Consider the following 23,354-nt stretch of genomic DNA (forward strand, 5'->3'; position numbering starts at 1 on the left):
TATAATATGGTGCCACATACATGGATTAATGTAACGATGACATACGTGCAGGTTGGATCATCAGAGGAACAAGAAGATTTTTGACTAGGAGAGGCACCACCAATCCTACATTGAGGAATGGGAGGAGATGCACGACAACCTGGACGACAACAACGAGCCGCACATGAACCGTGAGTTCAGGCGGTACCAAGCTTGGTACCAGCGTTCGACAAGGTGCAGGCTCAGGCTACAGTGGACTAAAACTGACTACGCCGACATCGAGTCCTCCGATGATGAGGACATGACGTACGACCGGTCCACTCGTGCAGGAAGGCAGGTGGAGGCAGGACCGATCTTGGACAGAGTGGTAAGCCAATCGACTTATCTTGTTACGTTTAGTTACATAAGAAAACAAAACTAAATGATATCTGTTCAGAAGTCTTATTATTGAAAACTTTGTTGCAGGGCAATACACTGAGAAGCTCAGTTGAAGTGATTGAGTGCGTTCGGCCTAGAGTCAATGATGACTACATACTTGGCTTCCTAGATGTAAGATTAAAAATATTCTTTCAAACAAATCATTAATACATTATATTCTTTCAGTTAACATAGTTTTGTACAACAGAGGTTGTCACGTCGTCTACGCCATGCGGCTGGTCATTATGGTTGCAGGACAAACACGACGCATGACGTGTACGATCCTTCCGCAGGAAGAGGAGCCTTGGGTTCCTCTAGTCAAGTAGCTACAGGGGACGAGGAGGAGGACGAGGAGGCTGACGACGACGATGACATGGACAAGAGGCACGATGAGCTTCGGCCCTCTCAGCTCCATGACGCTCCATCGACTCATCCTACACCGCCTCTAGGCACTAGGCGACGTCGTCCGCGTGACCCTTACACTCCAGGCACCAGTGCTCTGGGTCACAAGGGTAGGGGCAAGAGTAGGAGACAGTGAGGGACGTGGTAGGTGTTACTATGAACTATTATGAATTTTGTATTTACTTTTCTTTAACTATTCGGGACTGTATGGACATTGTGGACTATTTGGACTTTGCATGACATATTATGTTGGTTGTATTATGCTATCGTTGTGGTTGCATTATGCTTGTTGGATAATTAAATGTTTAGAATATATATTGATGTCTCTGTTTGTAACTGTGGATGCTTCTAATACAAGACCGTATCTTGCGAATTTTTTGCGTGAACCTTTAATCATACTATACTTATACAAAGGCACAAATGTAGTACACAGATTAACTATAAATTTATTACGTTTATAATCCAAGAATATTTGTACATACGCTGTGTACAAGAATCTAGGATTACCAAGCAACAGTGAACGAATCTATGCTTTTCAGACAATAAACATAGACTTTTCAGATACACGGACAGCATCGAATTATCACATCACTGATATAGACCTTTTAGATGCAAGGACAACATGCAAGGAAGCACAACTAAACTCTATCTCCACCATCCATCTTATGATTGTTTGATCCAAGGGCTGAGGTGAAGAGGCACACGGATCGCTGACATGGCACATTGACAGGCCTCCATTCCTCCTCTCAACCTATAAATAACCACTCACTCCCTCTCATTTACACAAACAATAAGAAAGAAGAACACTCCTCAGCATTTGCTTTCGTTGTAGTACCAATGTCTGGAGGGTCGTCCAGAGGGAGAGGAAAGGGGAAGAAAACTACCTGGGGGTGGGAGGGTCCTCTTGGTCCCGATTTCTTTGAGGAAGCTCTTTATGAGAGGTTCCCAGTTGAGAGCAAAAGTGATTTCACCAAAGAGGCATCACTGACAGGATACGATGAAAGGAAAGAAGAGTGGCCAAAATGCATGCATGGTGAGGACTGCCTAGTGTAGATGTTCACCAAGGGAATAGATGGAGGTCGTCGTTTCTTCAAATGCCCGTGAGCATGGGTAATTGCTATTACTATTTGTTTCTTCAATATGTTTGTCTTGTATATCACTTACACGACATACTTTTTGTAGTCTTCCTTAGCCGAAGAAAACTGTGGGTTCAGTAGGTGGGTCGATCCTCAACCTATTTATCCGCATGCGGAGTACATCTACTACCTACAAGACCGTATCTTCGATCTAGAAAGGGAAGTTAGCAGCGGTTACAAGGACGACGAATAGGACGACAACAATAATGGTGCCGATTCACAGGAGGCACTCTGCAATGATCCATATTGCACCTGCCCTAACCACAAGAAAAAGGGGTCTCCCCCATCACCCCCGCCACCACCACCAACAACAACGGGAGGCTACTATGGAGAAGGTGCAACACAATTTGCTATGTGGCCACACTACTAGAATGACTTTATCTTTTTCTTGTGGAGAACCCCAGGTTGAATTACCTAAGGCATGTTAGGTTTAATTACCGAAGGCATGGTTTAATTACCTAAGGCATGTTAGGTTTAGTCAAAGAAAACTATGTACCCAGGTTTGGTACATGTAGTCACATGCCATTTAATGTGTTTCGTGTGTTGATTTCTATAATGTCGTATGTCGTTAACTGTTTTTTGCAGCACATGTTCAAATGGAAATAAGTCCGTATCATTAAGCGGAATATTAAGACCATTGATAATAAAAACAACCACATAATGAAAAGTTCGATACTATGTCACATTACAAAACATATTAATAGTACAACTAAGTGTCGATAGTAGACAAAGGGGCAAATGCACTTCCAAATCCTCAATCTGAAACGTACTGAGTAAGCAACTCATCATCCGAGTACCAGTCCTCTACTACAACCCTGTTGCTGTGGCTAGGCTCAACTGCGTTGCTCTGACCTGCCTATCGCTTGTAGTAAGCGGCCTCCGCTTTATCTGCGGCCGCTGCGGCCTGAGTGAAGAACGCGTCGTCATCCTCCTCTACCTGTAAGCCCACCTCTGCTAGAGCAATGAGCTCGCTCAGTCTGCCAGTATCGTCGTTAGTCTCCTACGCCTGAATGCCCGCCTCTGCTAGAGAGATGAGCTCGCTCAGTCTGCCAGTGTCATCCTCAGCCTCCTGCGCCTATATGCCCGCCTTTGCTAGAGCAATGAGCTCACTCAGTCTGCCAGTGTCGTCCTCATCCTCGTCTCCATCATCACACAGCACAATCGGTGATTGAACGGTGCGACCACCTCGTGATCTATGGCCATCTAACTTCTTCTCCTCATACCTTGCACGAGCCACCTCTGTAGCATGTTCCCCGCTGCAACCAATCCCTTGATGTATAAAATACAATCAGTTAGCAACTCGATAATATTACATTTAAAACCAGGCAACGAAAAAAGGTTTTCAAGCACTCACTGGCACATAATGTAGCAACATGCTCGTTCAAGACCTGCATCTATACTCTTGTCTCCTCCCTTGCCTCATTCCTTGCCCTCTCCTCCTCTAACGTCGTCCGCCTCTCCAATCCCTATTTGTTAAGGCCAACATCGATCGGGTTACAAATACCACGCTGTCTAGCAAACTCACGCATCTTTTCTTTGTGATGTTTAACGAATAGGTTGACGTAGTCAGGTCCATATCCCCTCTTCCATGCAATTACTTGCCTCTTCTTCAGTTCATCCAAGAACTTAGCTTGACCATCATAACATTCCCAACTGCATTTCCTAGTGCTCTGTTCAAAACGAATAATATATCATATATGTATTAGGAAAACAAACAAAATATGATTTCATGTTTACCAGAAAAATAACGAACCTCATCATACTCAATCATATGGCCGCAATAATGACCTATTCCAAGCTCTGAATGGACTAGGCCATAGTTGGATTTTACACCACATTCGCACATGACAGGAGGTGCTTTGTAGATTACCCGTTCTTTCTTCTTTTCCTTAACCCTCCGCGGTTCTTCCGGCCATTGGTTCTTAGGACCATACAACCACTCCTTGAAACGACACTTCGCCATTGAATACACCTAAATAATGAGACATTAGTACATAAACACATATAGCTCAAGATTTTAACACATACACTTTGCACTTACTTTATGCTTGTTTGGACACACAAACTTCAACGTATTCTCAGGGTTTATCACAGCTCGATCTCCACAATCACACAGAGGAGGTTCCTCGAGTCGTCTAACTACGGCTAGGTGCTTCTCCTTAGCTGTCATTGCCGGAGGGTTAGGGAGGGTGGAACCCACCGCTTGAAGTGCTCACGTGGATGTCTCCCTCTAAACCAATCGTCGAAAAAGAGGTACCTAGGATCAAACTTGTCTGCACCATCGATCCACTGAAAGAAAAAGCATCTCTCATGGTCCTACACAACGAGATTCCAATAAAATATTAGTACCATACTTAAACAAATAAAGAAAAAGGATAGTACAAACAATTTCTTACATTAAACCGACTACATGTGTAGAAGCAACGCGTGGCTGTGTCCGGATGTTTCGATTGAAAAACATGGGCCGGGAAACCACAGTCACAGTTAGGGACAGGAAGGTCAGGAGGAACGGGGGCATCTTTGCTAGACGCGTCGGGGTATAATTCTCGAGGATGACCCCGTTTTCACCAAAACTCCTCCCGAAACATTTCTTGCATCTAACAAATAGGATGTAATTTAACAAACATAAATAAAAACATTACAACAAAATATCAATGAGAACCATAACTACAATACAATCAATTTCGTTCTAAGAACCAAAAGCTTTTAAAATTATACCCTAAACCTAGGGTTTCTCATTTCATCCACAACAATAAACCCATAACATAACTACATGCGGCTTGGTTTGCTAGCTTTTTCCACGCCTTGAAATGAACCTACGGTTGTATAATACATATATTGAGGGATACAATGAAACCCTAAGTGATGACGATTCTTAGGTTCAAAAATCCCGACTAATATGTACCGAATCGATGCGAGAAAAACAAGGAGGTGAGCGAGTATACCTTGCTCTCGAAGATCTACGGATCAAATCAAGGTTTTCAAGGTCCAATATGTCGATTCGTGAGATAGGGTGAAGTGGCGAGAAAAAAACCCGAGGAGAAATAAGAGGAAGAACGCTCGGGGAAGAAGTACAGGATGGGTTAAATACAGGTGGCTCGGCGCCAGTCACTCTGGCGCCGAGCCCCTGGCAGGCATTTTCCCGTGCCCAGGACCTCGGCGCCAGTGACCGTGGCGCCGAGCTTGGCGCCAGTCACTCTGGCGCCGAGCCAAGGGTCCATTTCTGGAATTGTTTCCGCCAGGGGTCTATTTGAGAGAAACTTTCGAAAAAAGAGCCAAATAGTAAAAAATTCGGTCCCCGCGGCAGCGAGCAGAACCGGCGGCCCGGCCCGGCCCGGCCCTCGTGGGGCCCACCACGGAAGCGCCCACCCACCCTCTCCCTCGCAATTAAATTAGCGCCGTTAACCCTTTTCTTTGCCTCCTCCCGCTGGTAAATTATTACTATAAAATAACCTAAATTAAACGCCTTCGGCTGGTGAGGCGGCAGGGGCATTAAGGTAACTGCGCGCTAACGCTCGCCCACGCGCTCCGGCGGGTTCTGGGCTTTAGCGCTCGCTCGAGTGCTCGACCCCCACCATTCCGCAGTTCCGCGTGCCAGGAACAGCAACCGCTGCTGCGCTCTGCCTCCACTCCATTCCCTGCGCTCGCGTTGTTGATCTGCGAGCTCCGGTAATGCCTGCCCCCTGGCCCCTCCTCCTCGCCCTCTTCTGTCGATTGTTGGTGGTGGATTTGTGACGCGGAATTTTTTTTCATCTTCTTCCTTCTTCTCGCGGTGTCTCGGAATCTCGGCTTCTCTGGATTTCTGTCGATCTCTGCTTCTCGATTTTGGTTAGTTTTGGGGGGTTGAGCGGGCGATCGTCGCGTCCGGCTCTGATGATTCTCGCATGGCCTCCTTCTCTTCACGAAATCTTGCTGCCCCTTGGGGACTGACTCCACTGTTGTTGTTTGTTGGTCTTGCCGCGGCTCCGATCTGTTCAGTCTCGGGGGAATTCGACCCATGCTGTGCTTCCAGGAGCCATCCACGGATGCTTCTGTGCTGCCTTGAATGCTCAACCGTGTCAAGAGTGAATGCTGCTACTGGGATTGTGGGAGTGTGATGGTCTTGTTTAGATTGCTGTCTTGTACTAGGCAGCAGCCTTTAGGCACCAATCTGGCTGCAATTCATTTAGCTCATCTGTGCTCATTCCTTAGTTTTTGCTGTGGAAATCTCCAACAACTTTGCGTTCATCTGAAATATCGGCAGTACCATTTGTGGCCACCTTGATACTAGGCAAAGTTATCTGGATCCTTCGCAGGCATGGGCTAGGAATGGCATCAGTTTGTCCCATGTTCCCATGTGTGGAACGGGGATAACATTTTCTTAGTTTTAAATACTGGTACCACCTACAAATGAACGGGGATAACATTTTCTCAGTTTAAAATTCGACAGATTTATAAGGGCATTTATTCATGGATTGGAAAACAGAAAAATGCAAACACGTTACTTCTTCAGCCATGCATTAAATTAGTTATTTTGCGCAGCTGGAAACTCATAGCTTTATTTTCTGTTTATTACTCAATGAAACTGATCGCTCAGGGGTAATGACCATCACCTCAGGCTTCCATGTGCCCGTCCCTGCCATGTTTGTTTTGTGGATCCCAGATACTTAATAGTATTAAATTTGAGTGGTCTCATTTGTTACATCGCTGGACATTGACAAGTGCATTTTTGGTCGCGAGTTTGCGGCATCTTGCTTCAACCCTCAGGTGTTGATCAATGTGGGGTAGTACTTTGTGTTGTCCATTCTTCTTGTCTATGTTTCAGTTCATTTCCAGTTCATTGAATCGTGCTCCCTGACCTACCTAACAGCTCTAGAGCTGTAGTTGCTGTGTCTTTTGCACTTGGACTTGTCAGTTGTGATAAACAAGTCCCAGCCCTTTCATAATGTAAAGAATTGATCGGTATACAAGGTCTGATCAACTTCATTGTCATTAATTTCTAAATGTCCCAATATACATGTATATTTATTTATTTTTCTGACAAGACTGCTCACAAAGCATAAAATTTATTTGTCGCTGACCCTCTCTTATGTTAATCCTGATATATAATGTAGTATGTTTCTCTGAAATCAGAATGCACATGTTATCTCTTTTTCAGAAGTCTTCCTAAAGTAGTATGTTTCCTTTTAGGAAGAGAAAGGGTCATTATCGTTCAATGCTTGTATGCTACTATTTTTTTGGATAGCAGATTATTGCTTCTCCTGGGCTTGATGACAGCGATTCTGATAAGATCATAGTGGAATGATTCCTTGCCTCTCTTGGTAGCTATTAAGTGACATTTTTCTGGTCCCTGGCATTTTGCATCTGAATTCTAGTCCTGCTGCTTGCCATCCTTATTTCTAGGACAAGGCTGCTCTTTTCTCTGACAAATTATTAGTAATTGCCATGTTCTAAAGAGCAGGCAAGACCGACTCTGTTGGCTAGAGCATTGCATATTTTTATTTTGTTTATACAGGTAAGTTGTAGTACTTAATTGGAACTGGAATTAATAGCATAACTTGTTATGGGCCTGTGGCAGCAGTTTACACATTTCTGTGTTTTAAAGATTTTTACTACTTATTTTTTTCCCTTTCTTTCATGGATTACATTATTATGACTACTGGAATGATTTATTCGACTGTCTTAAATTTCTTATAGATTACATGGGGTTCTATTTCTCCTGCACTTGCAGCTTTCTTAACAAGGATAGTCATGTTGCTTGCATCATGCGCACCCTTTTAACTACTCACTGTTGTTCCTTTTGAATCTCAATTAGGTTTGCATATCAGAGGAGATTTTCATATATTTTGGTGAAGATGAAGAGAAAGGCACAGTCAGGAAAATCCCGCTCATGGTGGTGGGACAGTCATATTAGTCCACAAAATTCTAAGTGGCTCTCTGAGAATCTAGAAGGTAAGGACTGTGATCTTGTGTGCTCACCAAACAATCTGACATGTTATTCTTCGCTACACAAGACGGTTTATAGTGCCTCAGTCTTTTTTTATTTTAATACTTATTACCCACTTAGGCATGCCTGGTTGTTTTCTGAATATAAGTGTTTTTTAAAATGGACAGAAATGGAGAAGCAGGTGAAACAAATGCTGGGGCTCATTGGTGAAGGGGAGTTCTCTGCAGAAAAAGCTGAGGTGTTTTACGAGAAGCGGCCTTTACTTATTACTCATGTGGAGAACTTCTATCGCATGTATCGTGCTCTTGCTGCGCGATATGACAGTGTAACTGGAGAACTGCGCAAAAACATTCCATCATCTCTTCAATCATATGGCTCTTTTGGTGTCTCTGAATCAGATTCTGAGACACAATGTTCCTCATCTCCAAAGTCTGACATGCAAGAAAATTTGCCACCGCAAAAGCAAAAGCAAAAGCCTGGGCCAGATTTCCTTGATATTTCCATTGGCTCTGGTGTTAGCTCTGATGTATCCAAGAAGGGTAGTGAAAGGTCTTCATCATCTTCAGATTCTGATTCAGAGCTTGATGAGGCCAAAGAGGAAAATGGCAGTATTGTTTATGCCCTGAGCCAAAAAATTATTGAGCTAGAAGATGAGCTTCAAGAAGCAAGGGGAAAACTTGATGCTTCAGAGGAAAAGCATGCACATTGCCAGATTGATTTGAGTACCAACTCAAAAGTTGCTGAACATGAAGAAAAACTGCATACTTCAGATGTGGAATCCAACAACCTTCAGAAGGATCCAGAAGAAAGGGATTCTGCTTTAGAGAGCTCAACAGAAGTCAACATTGAAAAGGAAGCATTGGAAGCTGTGCTGTTTGAGCGCACAAATGAGATTGAAATGCTGAAAGGTGCAATGGCCTCAGCTGCTAAGCAGTTTGAGGTTGAATTGGCACATCGTGATCTTGAAATTGATAAGTGCAAACATGAGCTTGGAGTACTCTCAGAGAAGTATTTGCATGATAAGTCTACTGTCGAGGATGAGCTTAGAAAGCTCCATGGAGTCATCAAGAATATGGAAGGTGACCTAGAAAAAATTTCACATGAGAAATTGCAGCTCAAGTCTCGGATTAAAGAACTGGAGCAGGCAGCTCACAGCTTAGAATATTCAGCTTCCGAGATAGTTAAGCTGCAAGAAGTAATAAGGAATGCACAAGCAGAATTAGAAAAGGTTGCAGAGGAGAAAGAAGTTCTCAAAGAACGCGCTAATGAGTTTGAGCAACTTTTAAGAGCCCTTGAGGTCTCAGGTACAGAGGTTGCAAAGCTACCAGAAACTATCAAGAACCTGGAAGCCCAGCTAGAAAGAGCCTTAGAAGAGAAATCAGTACTTCGAGACCAGATCAAGCAGCTGGAGCAGGTTATGTCTGAATCTTTGGAGAAACATTCACATGAGCAGTCCTCTCTTACTGCAGATCTTTTGAAGTTATCTGAAGCAAACGCTTCTCTTGAAGGCAAATTGTCCTCTGTGGCGGCAGAGCTTATGCAAGTTTATGCTGACAAGGAAGAAGAATCTCTCGAAAATGAGAAGCAGATTTCTGTCCTCAATCAAGATATTGCTGATCTCAGGAGAAAGCTTGAATTATTGTCATCTGAGAAAGCCACAGTTGATTTTGAGTTGGCCAAACTGCTAGCTGATATTACGACTCGTGACAAAAAGATGAAGCAGATGGATGACCACTTAAATCAGCTTCAGTTTGAGCATGCCAAGCTGATGGCAGAATTTGATACTGCACACAGGTCCTTGTCAGAGCTGCGTGCACAGATTTTTGAGCTGGAAGAAGAGGTAGAGAAGCAGAAGCTTGTGATATCCGAGAGCGCAGAGGGAAAGCGGGAGGCCATCAGGCAGCTGTGCTTCTCCATTGAACACTACCGCAGCGGGTATCAGCAGCTGAGGCAGCTGTTGCAAGGCCACAGGAGGCCGGCTGTGATGGCAACCTGATAAATGAACAATGTCGGTTTGCCAATGAATTGCACAGTTGCTTGTCTCTGGGTCTGTTCTATTTTTAGCCTTGTTCTTTTGCAACTTCTGCCGTGCAGCCTGTTGTGAAGAATTCTGTGGTATGTGTGTAGAATGTAATGGGATGGGATATTCATGCCGTTCCTTTATACTCCTATGGCTTTTGTTCTTGTTGTCAACTGTTGAACGTTATGGATGTTATGGTATGCTTGAACCTTTATCGTTTTCAGCTATTCAGTCACGACTTTATGTGGTCAATAACTGAACTGCACATGAGTCCTCTCTTTTCATCTAAGATGTGTTTGGACTCTTCTGAGTTAGGACTGTTATATGCGAGGACAAAGGAAGGTAACGGGCTGCAGGAGTCAGTTCAGGTCTTACCTGTGCTCTAGACACAAAGGTAGGTGTTGAGGTTGACTGAGTACAATCCTGAGCCGACCTAACTGATGCACCTGAAGAGTCGAGTTTTCTGAACACAAGTTTGGATATGAACTAAAGTTGCTAACACGGACGATGGACATTTATGGACGTCAGGTCACGACATCTAAACCAATATATAGACATTTTCTTTTTCTTAGAAAAAATAGCTTTTGAAGCCTGGAAATGAAATCTATCAACTCCCCAAATTTCACAGGTCTAGGAAATTTTCATGCAGCATCTACAGGAAAAGGAATAGCACAACTGGGGCCTTAGACACAATCTCCTAGTATTGGTGGGGAAATTTACTTCATTTTCCCTCCCAAATAAGGTGCGGGATAGAAGAGTACAGAAGGCTGATGTTGTGTTTCGTGTGTGGAATCCAGACCTTCCGATAAAAACTTCAGTTCTTATAAAGGGCTTGATCCTTTTCCTCTCAAAAGCATGATGAGGAAGAATATACATTCTCGCGATTAGCATCCAAAAGCTAATTGCATTTGCATCCAAAATACAATTTGCTTTATGAGTGCGTAGCAGACATAATTTTTTTTAAAAAAAAAGTGGCAGGAGTTCTGCCTTTCAATTAAGGTAGGAAAAGAGTTTATACACAATAATGGGGACTCTTTCCCCACTGGGACACATTTAGGCTCCATGCAGTAAAGAAAAAAATAAACGGGATATCAAGGGCTGTCCCGCGGCGGTTAAAGCTCTTTTTCTCATGTCAATCTCTTTAGCCCTTGATGCCACTTGCTCGGCGTTTTAGAACATGTTCTCGAAATTTCTACGATTTCTTTCCTTCCATAGATTCCACAATATGTAGATAACCATTTTTTGAACAAATAATATGTAAATAACCATGCCATTGAATCTCCACATTTGATCTTTTGGAACCTTTTGGGCTGCTGCCTCCCACCTAGAGTTAATTTCCGAGGGTTCGACATCATGTTGGATCAGTTGCACATTAAAGTTCTCCCAAAGACTTCTGTAACACCCCTGGTGTTACTAACTCGTTTAGCACCGTAATTTAGGCCTAAGAGAAATTTCCGAAACGAGCTTCTCGGGTTTTTGATTTAAAATGTACTCGACGTGATGAATGAATCATGTGTGACTTAGTTTTGTGGACTCGAATAAACACCCTAGATAAATTATGCAGTGCGTAGAAATATTTAGGTATGTCCGATAATGATTCTAGCAAGTAAATGGCGAATGGCTTGTTCATTTGATTGGGCATGAAAAATAATTTCTATAAACAAAAAAAATTGTTGAAAGTAAATTGCTAAACCTTAGAGCTTTAGTTATGCTTGTACATGCATAAAGTTGTTTTAGAAAACGAATTTTTGGAAGTTAAAATGATATAAAATATAAACGGGAAAAATCATATCATCAGCAGGATACGAACCTCGTGAATATGTTGGTACGCTTGTTCGAGTGCCAATGTGATGTTGTTGGTTTAAAAATAATGACGAGGGTACCGCTGGCCATTCAGCTCACCTACCTCGACGGTACGACATGCGCGTTAATGAAGGATTTGCCGGGTGGCTGCCTTCGCGTCTCACTAGGTTCGAGTCGTCCTGTCTAGGCGCTAGTGTGGCGACGGTGGCGCGTCCCCATTCTCTGAATCAGTCGTCCGACTTGTTGTGTCGTCGCGTTGCTTGCCGCGTCGCTATTGCGCGTGGCTGCGCACAGACATATCTTTGTGGTGCTGTACGTAACCGTGGCCCCGGTCGCAGTGATGATGGGATGCATCGCTGCCTGGCCTGACCCTACCGGCCATGTTGGGCCAGGACATCCTATCACGCCATGTTTATGAACTAAGTGACAGAGCCGCTGCTGTTTCCTTCCCACTGTTCCTCCCCATCTCTGGCTTGTTGTCTTTCTTTCAATCATATCAGTCTATCTCGTGCTCCCATCCTCTTCGTCACCGTGACCAAGTCTGTGGGGGGAAGTGCTGCTTCTGTTCCTTTTTCTCCACCAGGCTGCCGCTCCTCCCGTCCTACAGCCGCTTCCCAGTCCTCAGTCGCGCCATTCCCCTCCTGTTGCGGCTGCCGCTGCCCCGCTACCTGGCACTGCTTTCCGTCCTAGCTCCAGTCCGTAGTACCCCGCCATCGTCCGCACGCTCTCTGCGCTGCTTCTTCCATTCCCCCTGCGCGCCCACGCCGAGCTCGACTAGGTCCGTCGCTGCCGTTGCACCAGGCCGTCCCGCTATTGTCCGCGCGCGGCTTCGCTTCACCTCCACCGCCATGGCCAGCACACCGCGCGAGAACGCCGTCGCGCCAGGCTGTGAACCGCTAAGTCCCCGCTGATGTCCGCTACCGCCGGGCGCCCCTGCTGGGCTGCCATGCCGCAACCAGCTGAGCCGCAGCGCCTCGCCGGTCCGTCCGCGCCGACCGCAGCGCTGCCCCTCCTCTTCCACCCCGGTGTCTCTGCCTTGCCAGCGCCATGCCACGTCGCTCGTCCGCCATCGCTGTGACTTCCGTAGTTCGCCGCCCAGCCCTCCTTCGCTAGTACCCGCATGTTCCACGCCGGCGCCCCCTCTTCTTCCTCACCGCCTCCAACGCCGCCGAGCCAGCACCTCCACCAGCGCCACCGTTGCCGCCTCCCCTGCCGCGGCCGGCATGCCTGCCTCCATGGCTCGCGTGGGCAGGCTTCGGAGCTCCAGCTCGGCTCTTGCTGTGGTCAGCTCGCGGCCGCATGGGTCCCCGTGGGGCTCGCCGGTGGGTGGTTTGCCACCTCCGTGCCTTCCTCGATCCCATCACGTTGTTCCCACCGCCGACGGATTGCTCCCCGTCTGTCCTCTGATGTTGAAGATGGAATGAAGGGTATGAATCCAAGCAGAAATATTGTACAGGGTTGTTATTGCAAAGTACGTGACTCACATGAATAGTAGAATACGAAATAGATCGAACCGCAGGGTCGTTTTTGTATAAACGTCAGGCCAAATGGGCAGGCCGCGCGTGGGCCAGTTTGCTGGAACATCCGCGCCATTGCTGCTTGCCGCTTTGGGCCGACACGCCTAGGCCGCTTGCACCACGCGCCGCGCCCCGCCTGGGCCGGCCTGCTCCCTGGCTGGGCCGCGCCTGGTCGGTGGGCCACGCCACGTGACTGGGCCACCGCCGCGCTGTGAGGTCGAGATGGCGGACTAGAGGGGGGTGAATAGTCATTTCTAAAATTAACAGCGTTGGCTAACCGAAACAAGTGCGGAATTAAAACTATCGGTCTAGCCAAGACTACACCCCTCTATTTATGTTCTCTAGCACCTTCCAAAGATACTAATTAAGCAACAAAGGTGTCGGGCTGGCTAGAGCTCACCTAACCAATTCTAGAAGTAAGGTCATACAAACCTATGTTACTAGTACTTTAAGCAACAAGGGAGCTCCTACACATGCTAGTAAGCAAAAGCACACTAGCAATGCTCAATAACAAGGCAACCAATGCCAAATTAGAGAGCACAAATACCTGCTACATAAACTAAGCAATGTGACTAACAAGGTTACACAAACCAAATTAGCCACGCAATAGAGCTACTTCTATGCTACATAAGCAAGAAGGTAACTAGTGAGCTACACAAGCTAACTAATTACAAGAGCTACTACACAAGCACAATGTATATAAAAGTAATCACAAGCTTGTGTAAAGGGATTGCAAACCAACGGGAAGAACAAGGTTGACACGGTGATTTTTCTCCTGAGGTTCACGTGCTTGCCAACACACTAGTCCCTGTTGTGTCGACCACTCACTTGGTGGTTCGGCGGCTAATTGGCATCACCCGCCAAGCCCGCACGTCAGGCACCGCAAGAACCTACCCCGAAAGTGAGGGTAGCTCAATGACACACTCAACTAGAGTTGCTCTTCGTGGCTCCCGCGGGGCGAGCACAATGCCCCTCACAAAGCTCTTCTCCGGAGCACCGCACAAGCTTCTTACGGGCTTCGACGAAGACCACCACCAAGACGTCTAGGAGGTGGCAACCTCCAAGAGTAACAAGCACCACTGGCTTGCAACTTGATCACCTAGTGCCACTCTATGCAATCTCACGATCCAATCGCACTAGAATCGCTCTCTCACATAATCGGATGACCACTATCAAGCATATGTGAGATGGAGGGCTCCCAAGCACTCTCAAGCATGGACACAAAGTCTCCCGAGGTACTCAGCACCAGCCATGGCCAAGACACCCTTCTATTTATAGCCTCACGGGCTAAACTAGCCGTTACCCCTTCACTGGGCAAAACTCGGGTTGACCGAACGCTCTGGTCAGATCGACCGGACGCAGGACCCCAGCGTCCGGTCAACGGATGCTCGCCACATGTGGCCTCTATTCAAATACTGAGCGCTCGATCTCAACGGTTAAGTTGTGACCGGACACTGCACAGTGAATGACCAGACATAGGACCTCAACGTCCGGTCACTTCCAGTAAGCTTCCAAAAGCGAGAAATCACTACCGGACGCGTCCGGTTGGTCACGATCGAACGCAGCATCAGCGTCCAGTCCTTCTCCTCTTCTCTGTGCAACCATGTCAGCACGACCAGACGCACCTAGCCAGCGTCCGGTCGCTTTCAGCGCCAGCGTCCGGTCGAAGACCGAGATCGCACGCTTATGGCTGCTACTGACCGGACGTAGAATCCCAGCGTCCGATCACTCACAATGACCTCCTTTACTTCGCCAAGTTGATCCACATCAACTCCAACTTCATGTCCTTTGCAAATGTGCCAACACCACCAAGTGTACATCACCATGTGTATGTGTGTTAGTATTTTCACAATTATTTTCCAAAGGATTAGTCACTCAACTTGCCACGCCACTCAATCCTAGCGACGATGCAATGTTAGATCACTCGAGTGGCACTAGATGACCGATATGCAAATAAGTTTGCCCCTCTTGATAGTACGGCCATCTATCCTAAACCTAGTCATAAACTTCTCAACACACCTATGACCGGTGAAATGAAATGCCCTAGGTTATACCTTTGCCTTGTGCATTCCATTCCATCTCCTTCAATGTTGATGCAACACATGCACCAACATGATCAACAATGATATAATCCACTTCATATCATCACATGATCATATTGGTTCATCGATCTCAACTTCACTTGCTTTTCACCGTTGCCTTCGTCCATCGGCGCCAAGTCTTGCTTAAGCTTCACCGCCACGCGGTCTATTGCTCCGAAGCCTTTGACTTGCCCTTCACGCTTGCAACCAGTCCATCAAGCCAAGTCATGTCTTGATCTTCTCCACCTTGATCACATGACTCAATTTCATGTCTCATTTGCAATGAGCTCCTTCATCATCACATGTGTGAGCTTTGCAACATCTCTAAGCCATTTTCACCTTCATGGCATATGTTGCTCACACACATGTACCTATGGACTAATCACATGTGTATCTTACATGAACACAATTAGTCCACCTAGGTTGTCACTCAATTACCAAAACCACACAAGGACCTTTCAATCTTCCCCTTTTTGGTAATTGATGACAACTCTACAAAGATATGGAAATTAAGTTCTTTTGGATTCATGTTGCTTGCCCAAGCAATTTTACCATGTGAAAATGATTTTGGACAAGTACCACAAACCCAAAATGGTAGTATTAGCTCCCCCTATATATGTGCTAGAGTGTTTGATTTTAAGCTCGCACATATGCATAGATTTAAATTGTGGGAGAGTAATTACTACTAAATGATGCTAAGGTGTATAGAGTAAACCTTTGAAGTGTGATACCAATCGGAGTTGCACCTTTAAGTTCATCCTTAGCACCATGGTTAGCTAGATAACACTTGGAAACAAAAAACACTAGATACCTCATGAGATCAACATTAAAAACAAGGTACTAGCATTACTTGAAAAGCATACGAAGTGTCTAGCTATCATCCTATGCATGCTAGTTTTTATTTCATCAATCAAATTCTACAACTAGCATACATCACACAAGCATTCATATTGAATTTAAGAACTTATGCAATGCAAGCAAGCACATGAATATGGACATATCAAATGCAATTAATCAAAGTTCATGAGCTTGCTCCCCCTACTTGTGTGCTTCTCTTGTCCAAGAATTTTGATCCATCTCTTTTCTTCAATGTTGCTCCCTCTTTGTCCATGTCCATGTCCAACCTCTACTTCTTTATCTCAATCTCTCCCAAAGCTTTTATATCTTATCTTATCTCTCTTGTACAATCTTAATCTCAAGGCTTTCATATCTTTGTACAATCTCTCCCCCTTTGTCATCAATTTCCATAAAATGTGTGCTTCTCATTGATGTAAAGGTATGCATTTGGGGTAGATGGTTGAGGCTTGAATCTTGCATTTTTTATGGACATCACTTGATTGTTGAAATGACACCACTTGTAGATACCACTTGTAACTTGTACCACTTGTATCTTATGTAGGGCTTCTTGAGATACCACACATAGGATATTTGATCTTAATATTAATTTGTGGGATACCTCCCCCTATGTGATAGCATGGGTCATCCATTTGATACACTTGAGCTCTTGTAGGTGAGGGATGCATTCTTCATTTGATGATCACTTGTGGAACCATCGTCTTGCATGATTGATACCATATGTAGATGTGATACCACTTGAAAGAATTTTTTAGTATGGAACCACTTGTTGGATTTATCAATAAAGACCATTTCTTGGACATTTGCTATCTTCATGAGTACCACTTATAGGATATCACTTTGAGTTGATCTAGACATCATGTGTGAATTCTTTGATGAAATACTTGAGTCTAGATACCACTTGAAACAACAAACTAGATATCCATTTGCATTGTTATCCTGTGCTTATACTCTTATCACTATCATGAGCTTCAATGGTTAACTTAAACTAAATTGATTTGCCTAAGCTACCAAGTCCGATTTAAACCAATGACAAGCTTCTTCACACCTCTTGCAAGAGTTATCTTGCCAATGTTGTACTTGTCACTTATTAGCAATCCAAATTGAGTCAAGTACTTGGGTTCACTAGCTCATGAACAAATTCATATACTAACCACTAGATCAACTAATTATTCAAGCAATAGTTGTAGGCTATGAATTTAAACATTTCATTTGTTATGCATGATCCTATGAAGTATGAACTATATGCACTAACCGCATACTAGTAAGGGATGAAATGATCATGCACATTACAATGATACCTTTGCTATGTTGGAGTAAAGGATAGTCACATAGATTCCAATTCATTACTCCAATAGCAATGTGAAGTCCAATTATAAGCTTGGTGAAGATCAATAGATACCATTTTGAATTCCATTCTTCACCCATATGAAATGAATACCACTTATGATCAAGTGCACTTTCTTGTTGTGGTTGGCTTGCTTCATCTTTTGATCTTTGCTTGCATGAGAGAACTATTTGGAATACCATTTGAAATATCATGACTAGCTTTCTTTTGGGTGTTGCTTACTTTTCTTGATCAACCCTTTTGATTGTTTCAACTAAGCATCTCAAATGTCTCTCGGATCACCACTTCCATGTTAGCCTTTCAAGTACCATACTTGGTTTACCTACACATAGACGGCAAGCCCCTATACTAGAGAGAAGTGACCTCTTTCCAAAGAACCATTCTTGATACTCACTTGAAATAGCTTGATTGATTGATCCAAGTGATGGACTTAACTTAATGAATGACCTTGATTCCTTCTTTAAGTCCTTTTCTTTCTACTTGTTTAAGTCATTTTCTTTCTACCAAATGATCTCCAATCATATCTAGAACTTTAAACTTCATCTTCAACTCGAGTTTGATCTTGATCTTCATCTTGAGTACCAAAAGTGTGCAAAATACACCCCACAATCAAATGGCCTTGTACTCTTTGCTTGTCATGCTTCTAGATCATCTCAAAACCAAACTTAGATACCTCAACCACTTGTAAACATGTTTCTAACTTGAGGACCTTTCAATCAAAGTGACTCTAGTTCAATCCAACATTTGTCATTTTTCTGGCAGATTCTGTATCCTTCAAAGAAATAAGCATATTTCCCAAAGTATAAATTCAAATACCACAAAATTTGGTGGAGGTGTGCTTCACTAAATTATCTAGCAACTGTAAAAATTTGAGATTCATTTGACTTCTATATTGCTACCAGATTTCAATTCTTCCACCACTGCTACATGCTAAAAACTGCTGCACTATAGCTGACAAGAACCACTCCAAGACCGAAGCATTTCTTATCTAATTTTCATGAAATTTCTAAAGAATATCATACCATAAGTCTAGAGAATGTACACCATTTTTTATGTCAATCCAATAAGTTATGATCACTCAAACATGGCTAAGATCACAGCTCACTCAGATTTTCAATATAGGACATATTTCAATCACTTGAGCTATACTTCATCAAATATGAATCAAACTTGAAACTCACTTGTTTGAATACTTTCATAAGACATAAATCTATTCAATCCACTTACTAAATGTCATCTTATGAACTTATCCAACACAAATCAATCCAAACTTGACTACTAATCAATTGTTCATTCAATCATCTCATAGCAAGCAACATTGCATATTTATCCAATTCAATCAACTCATATGCACCCAAATTGAATGATCAACAAGAGATATACCTTGGCTAGCTCATGATCATCCAACTAGCAAGCTTCAACTTAATTATTTGCAAGTCATCAAATATATCCAATGAATCACCAACAACTTGAATATGACACTTGTATGTTGATAGCACTTGGACTTCACTCAATTTTCACTTGGCATTGGGTTTGAATATGCACTAAGCTTCATAACTTGATTCAACATATGATGATCAATATGAAATCAATTGAATCAAGCCTCCAATGCCGATGGTATCTACAATCATTCATCCACTTTTTGATGGTACCCAAACTAGTTTGGGTCCTCTCAAGTTAGAAGCAACATACTTAGGCAACGCCTTAGTATGAGTAGCGGGATGTTTTGCAATAGCAACCATAGAGGTACCATTACCATCCTTTCTAAGCACATTATTATCAACAATTGAAATAGGCTTAGAAATGTCACCTAGGGGACATGAATGTGCCATATGTCCCCTTTCCCAGCATGAGTAGCACTTTCTCTTTGCTTGAGCCTTCTCTTCCTTGCTCATGTGGTGCTTCTCATTGCCTTGCCTCTCATGGATTGCTTGAGCCTTCTTCTCAAGCTTGGTAGGACACTTACAGGCAAAGTGTCCCGTACTTTCACACTTGAAGCACTTGATGTGAGCATAATTTTTCTTCTCATCTTCATTCTTGCGCATCATCTTGGCATCTTGAGTTTGCATTGTATGCCTTGCCTTTCCACCCCTTCTTGTTTTCTTCTTCTTTATCATCAAATCACCACCACCTTCATGGTTGATCTTGATTTGCTCTTGGGGTGTCTTCTCTTGCTCAACTTGTGGCTTTGGTTGAGGCTCTTCTAGTTGCTTCACCAATTGCTTGGTTGAGCACATTAAGGTAAGGTGACCTCAAGTGCGGCACTTGAAGCACTTAACATGCCTTAGCCTCTCTTCTTCTTTCTTTAACTTGAGCTTTTCTTCATTGGGGCAACCATTTACAAGATGTCCCATTTCATAGCACTTGAAGCACATGAAATGAGAGAGCTTCTCTTGTTCTTGCTTCTTCATCTCCCTTTTATATCTTCTCTTGTCCCATCTTGTGCCCTTGATCTTGCTCTTGTTGAAGCCAATGCCACTTATGTCATTGCGGCTTTCTTGATGATTGACTTTGCTAGTCTTGAAGCCGACGCCACTCTTGTCATCAAAGTTTCTTTAAGTCTTCAACATATGCTCAAAGGTGACTTTTGAGTTGTAGCATCTTTCTAACTTGTTGCTCAATTTATTCACTTGTTCATTTAGCTCATTGTTCTCCTTCAAAAGGTTAGTCTCACAAGACATAGGAGTAGAACAAGCATCTATATGTGAAGAGCATGGCATATCTAATAAATCATCACAAGAGGTGGATACATGCTTCTTGTGATGAGGACATCACTCCTTCGGATGTAGCCGCTGATCGTCCAACCGTCATGCAAGGTCCAATGACCTGGGCTCGAATGCGTCAACTCAATTTAGAGGTGAGCTCGTTCTTAAGCGATTATTTTCATACTTTTAAGAATAGACTACTATCTAATGATGTTATCTTGCTTAGGAACATTGGAGAGGGTCATGAGGGACTTAGAGGAAGAGGTGGAGGCATTGATGACCAGCAAGGACGTTCAACAGAAACCGGAGGCCCAGTCCAACATGATTTCGAGTCTGCCTCAGCCTCCAGGACCAGTCTGTCTCAAACTGGTCACCCAGGACATATCCGGACTCTGTTTTCGACGATCCACTTATGGTTGGAAAGCTAATTTGATAAGAAAGCTAATCCAAGTGGTCTCATGTCAAAAGCCCTTCAGAATCAACGGGAATCGTCGAAACAAGTCAGTGTCCAGAATCTGCTAGGGTGCTGCGACACCGTCTTTTGGTCCGATGGACCGTGTATCATATTTGGGCCCATTAGGGGGCGCGTCCAGGGGTCTTGCATGACCCTAGAGTCTTCATAAACAGCCGCCACCCCTCCATTAGGGTTTGGGTTTTGCTTAGACTAATCTGTCAAGAACAGTTTCGTCGTTCATCGGTTTGTGAGACCCCAACTTCGTGAGATTAATCATTCATCTGCAATTTGGTTGCTTTCTTTCTTGTTCTTGTTTGTGTTCTTCGTTGCGCAGGCAGGGATTAGCCTTCTTGGTGAGGTCAATCGGATCCGTGTCTCGGTTGATAACCAGAGGAGTTGCGGAGCTAAGATTGCAGGGTTCGATCTTTCGATCTGAAGCCGGATCGGTGTGTCATTCTCCGCCACAACGATAGTTACCACTACCTGACGGAAGATCGGGATCCCCGTTTCTATTAAGTGGTAATCAGAGCTAAGGTATACCGTCAGGTTCACATTTATCCCCTAGTTTTGAGTGTTTCGCATTCGAGTCTGGGCCATTGGACCTTGCATGACGGTTGGAGGATCTGAAGCCGGATCAGTGTGTCATTCTTCGCCACAACGATAGTTACCACTACCTGACGGAAGATCGGGATCCCCGTTTCTATTAACTTCGGTCCAAACGCATTCGGCCAAAGGGCAGGGCAAGCAAATCTCTAGTGGTCCATTGTACATGACATCAGTTATCCTGATGCAGCTAATTTATCACTTGCAAGTTATCATTTTGCATTGGATTAAGTATTCCTATAAGTATTCAGATTGAATAAATATGAGTGGAGGATCTGCGGGAGTATGGGTGTAGAACTGTATATACGAAGAAGTTTATTTCCAATGGTAACTAAAATCTTTTCTTTTACTTTGTAGGAATTGGAAGCCCAATAGCTAAAAAGGATGGTTTTGGTTTATGGTCAAACAAGGCAAGCTTTTCTTTCCACCATGGAAAGTTTTTTTTGTAATATATCGTATTTTCCTTAGTTACGCCGATGTAGAAATGTGTATGATTATTTGCCACATGAAACTTGTTTGCAGGAAGCTTAACTGAATACAGCCATGTTAGGAATAACAGTTCGGTGGCCTGTCAGCATGGGTCCTATTGCTATAGTGATGTAAAAGCACGAAGAACACGCTTCTCGGTTTGTATCAGCTATTGTATGTACTAGTTAGGTTTGGTACCAACTTATGCCAAGACTGAAGATACTAGTCCTTGATGTCGACCATTGCCTAGGCACTGGTCAGGGATAATACGTTTGTTAGAATCCATCACATCACAACTGTTCCTTAATTTGAAATGAAGAGAATAGGAACATCAATTGATTTAGATCTACGTCTAGTAAGTGTGATGCTTCAACTGGTTCCTCAACCGAATTTATTCGGTCGGGACCGTGATGACTACGTAAAATCGATTCAAAAACAACTCGAATCAGATTATCAATGAAATAAGTGTTCTTGTGTTGTATGAAAAGAGAAAAGAAAAGGAAAAGTTATATGAGGGAATGGGAATCAGCTTCCAAGTCATATCTAACATTATTTTGAGTTTTTGTGCTTTCAGCACATGGAAGATGGCCTTTTTCCAAGCTGGACAGGGGCATCAACAAGTGAATGGTCACATGTCAAAAGATGACCAAAAGCAAGGGGCTCATGATCTAGAAACCATATTCATTCACACTACCAAACCTCTCCCTTTCCTGGCAAGCCAGCCACACCCATCTTTTCTTGAATAAAAAGGATCTTCACCAAATGGCACAAGGGTAAAGCAAGGAACCTTGTTACCAAAATTATTGATCCTTTGCATCTTGCAAAGGTTGCCATCATGCTAATAATGAGTACTAATGTTCCAACAAAGAAAATAGTGAAAGAGTACTTTGCGTTGCTCTTTGGTCAATGCTCTCTATATATACAGTAGCCATGCTGTCCATGCAGTTGCAGACTTGCAGTAAAAAACACACATACACTTGAGAATTTACCCCTTTTTTTGAGACGGAGAGTTTACCTAGCTGTGCTACTGGCCTGACCAAGGCTAACTTAATTACCATACGGTAATTAAGGCACATGAGCTCTGCTCCGGTAGCATAACAAAGTAGCATAAAACAAAGAGCAGCATTGGATCCATGACCAAATTAAGCCCCATAACTCTCATGGAAATGAGGCCAACAAGATAAACTAACCAGTAGCACTACACAGGGTAAGAGCCACGTCGACCGTCGGATCACACAGGAACGGTCGAGGCATGGTTTTAATTTGTGATCACAGCAGGGCACATGGTCAACTGACCCACATGGTATGTTGAGTTCTTCAAGCTGGCTGCTCCCTGCCATTTTTTCTTTGCTTCCCCATGGAAATGAGGCCGAGAAGAAGACCACCCAGTGTCCAGTGAGAGGCTACCTGCCAACCTTTTGTTGGCTTGTGTTCCACTATTAGGCCAGTCTCAATGGAGGTTTCATCTCCTAGTTTTCAATACACCCATATTTTGGAAACAGTGCAGAAGAGTTTCATCCCCATGAAACTATCTCTACTCCCATGAAACTTTTATCTTCTCTCTCTTCATCAAGACAGTGCCATGTCAGTATATTTAATGCCCATAAAACTCTATAAAATCTCCATTGAGACTGGCCTTA

At 43.8% G+C, this 23,354-nt stretch overlaps 1 protein-coding gene across 1 annotated transcript; it reads left to right on the plus strand.

The window, feature by feature from the left end:
- Positions 1-5,437: 5,437 nt before the first annotated feature.
- On the plus strand, positions 5,438-10,097 carry LOC136512804 (protein NETWORKED 4B-like). Its single transcript, XM_066506804.1, has 3 exons — positions 5,438-5,603; positions 7,729-7,865; positions 8,028-10,097. The coding sequence occupies exons 2-3, from the start codon at positions 7,769-7,771 to the stop codon at positions 9,854-9,856; spliced, it is 1,926 nt and encodes a 641-aa protein (XP_066362901.1). The 5' UTR covers positions 5,438-5,603; positions 7,729-7,768; the 3' UTR covers positions 9,857-10,097.
- Positions 10,098-23,354: the final 13,257 nt, after the last annotated feature.

The sequence above is a fragment of the Miscanthus floridulus genome, chromosome 16, assembly GCF_019320115.1.
Source record: "Miscanthus floridulus cultivar M001 chromosome 16, ASM1932011v1, whole genome shotgun sequence".
NCBI classification, from domain to species: Eukaryota; Viridiplantae; Streptophyta; class Magnoliopsida; order Poales; family Poaceae; genus Miscanthus; species Miscanthus floridulus.

What these genes read in the sequence shown, in the direction of transcription:
- LOC136512804 (XM_066506804.1), top strand. Translation starts at nt 7,769, where the DNA reads ATGAAGAGAAAGGCACAGTCAGGAAAATCCCGCTCATGGTGGTGGGAC. An exon ending in GCTCTCTGAGAATCTAGAAG is followed by an intron (nt 7,866 to 8,027) that starts GTAAGGACTGTG and finishes TAAAATGGACAG; the next exon opens with AAATGGAGAAGCAGGTGAAA.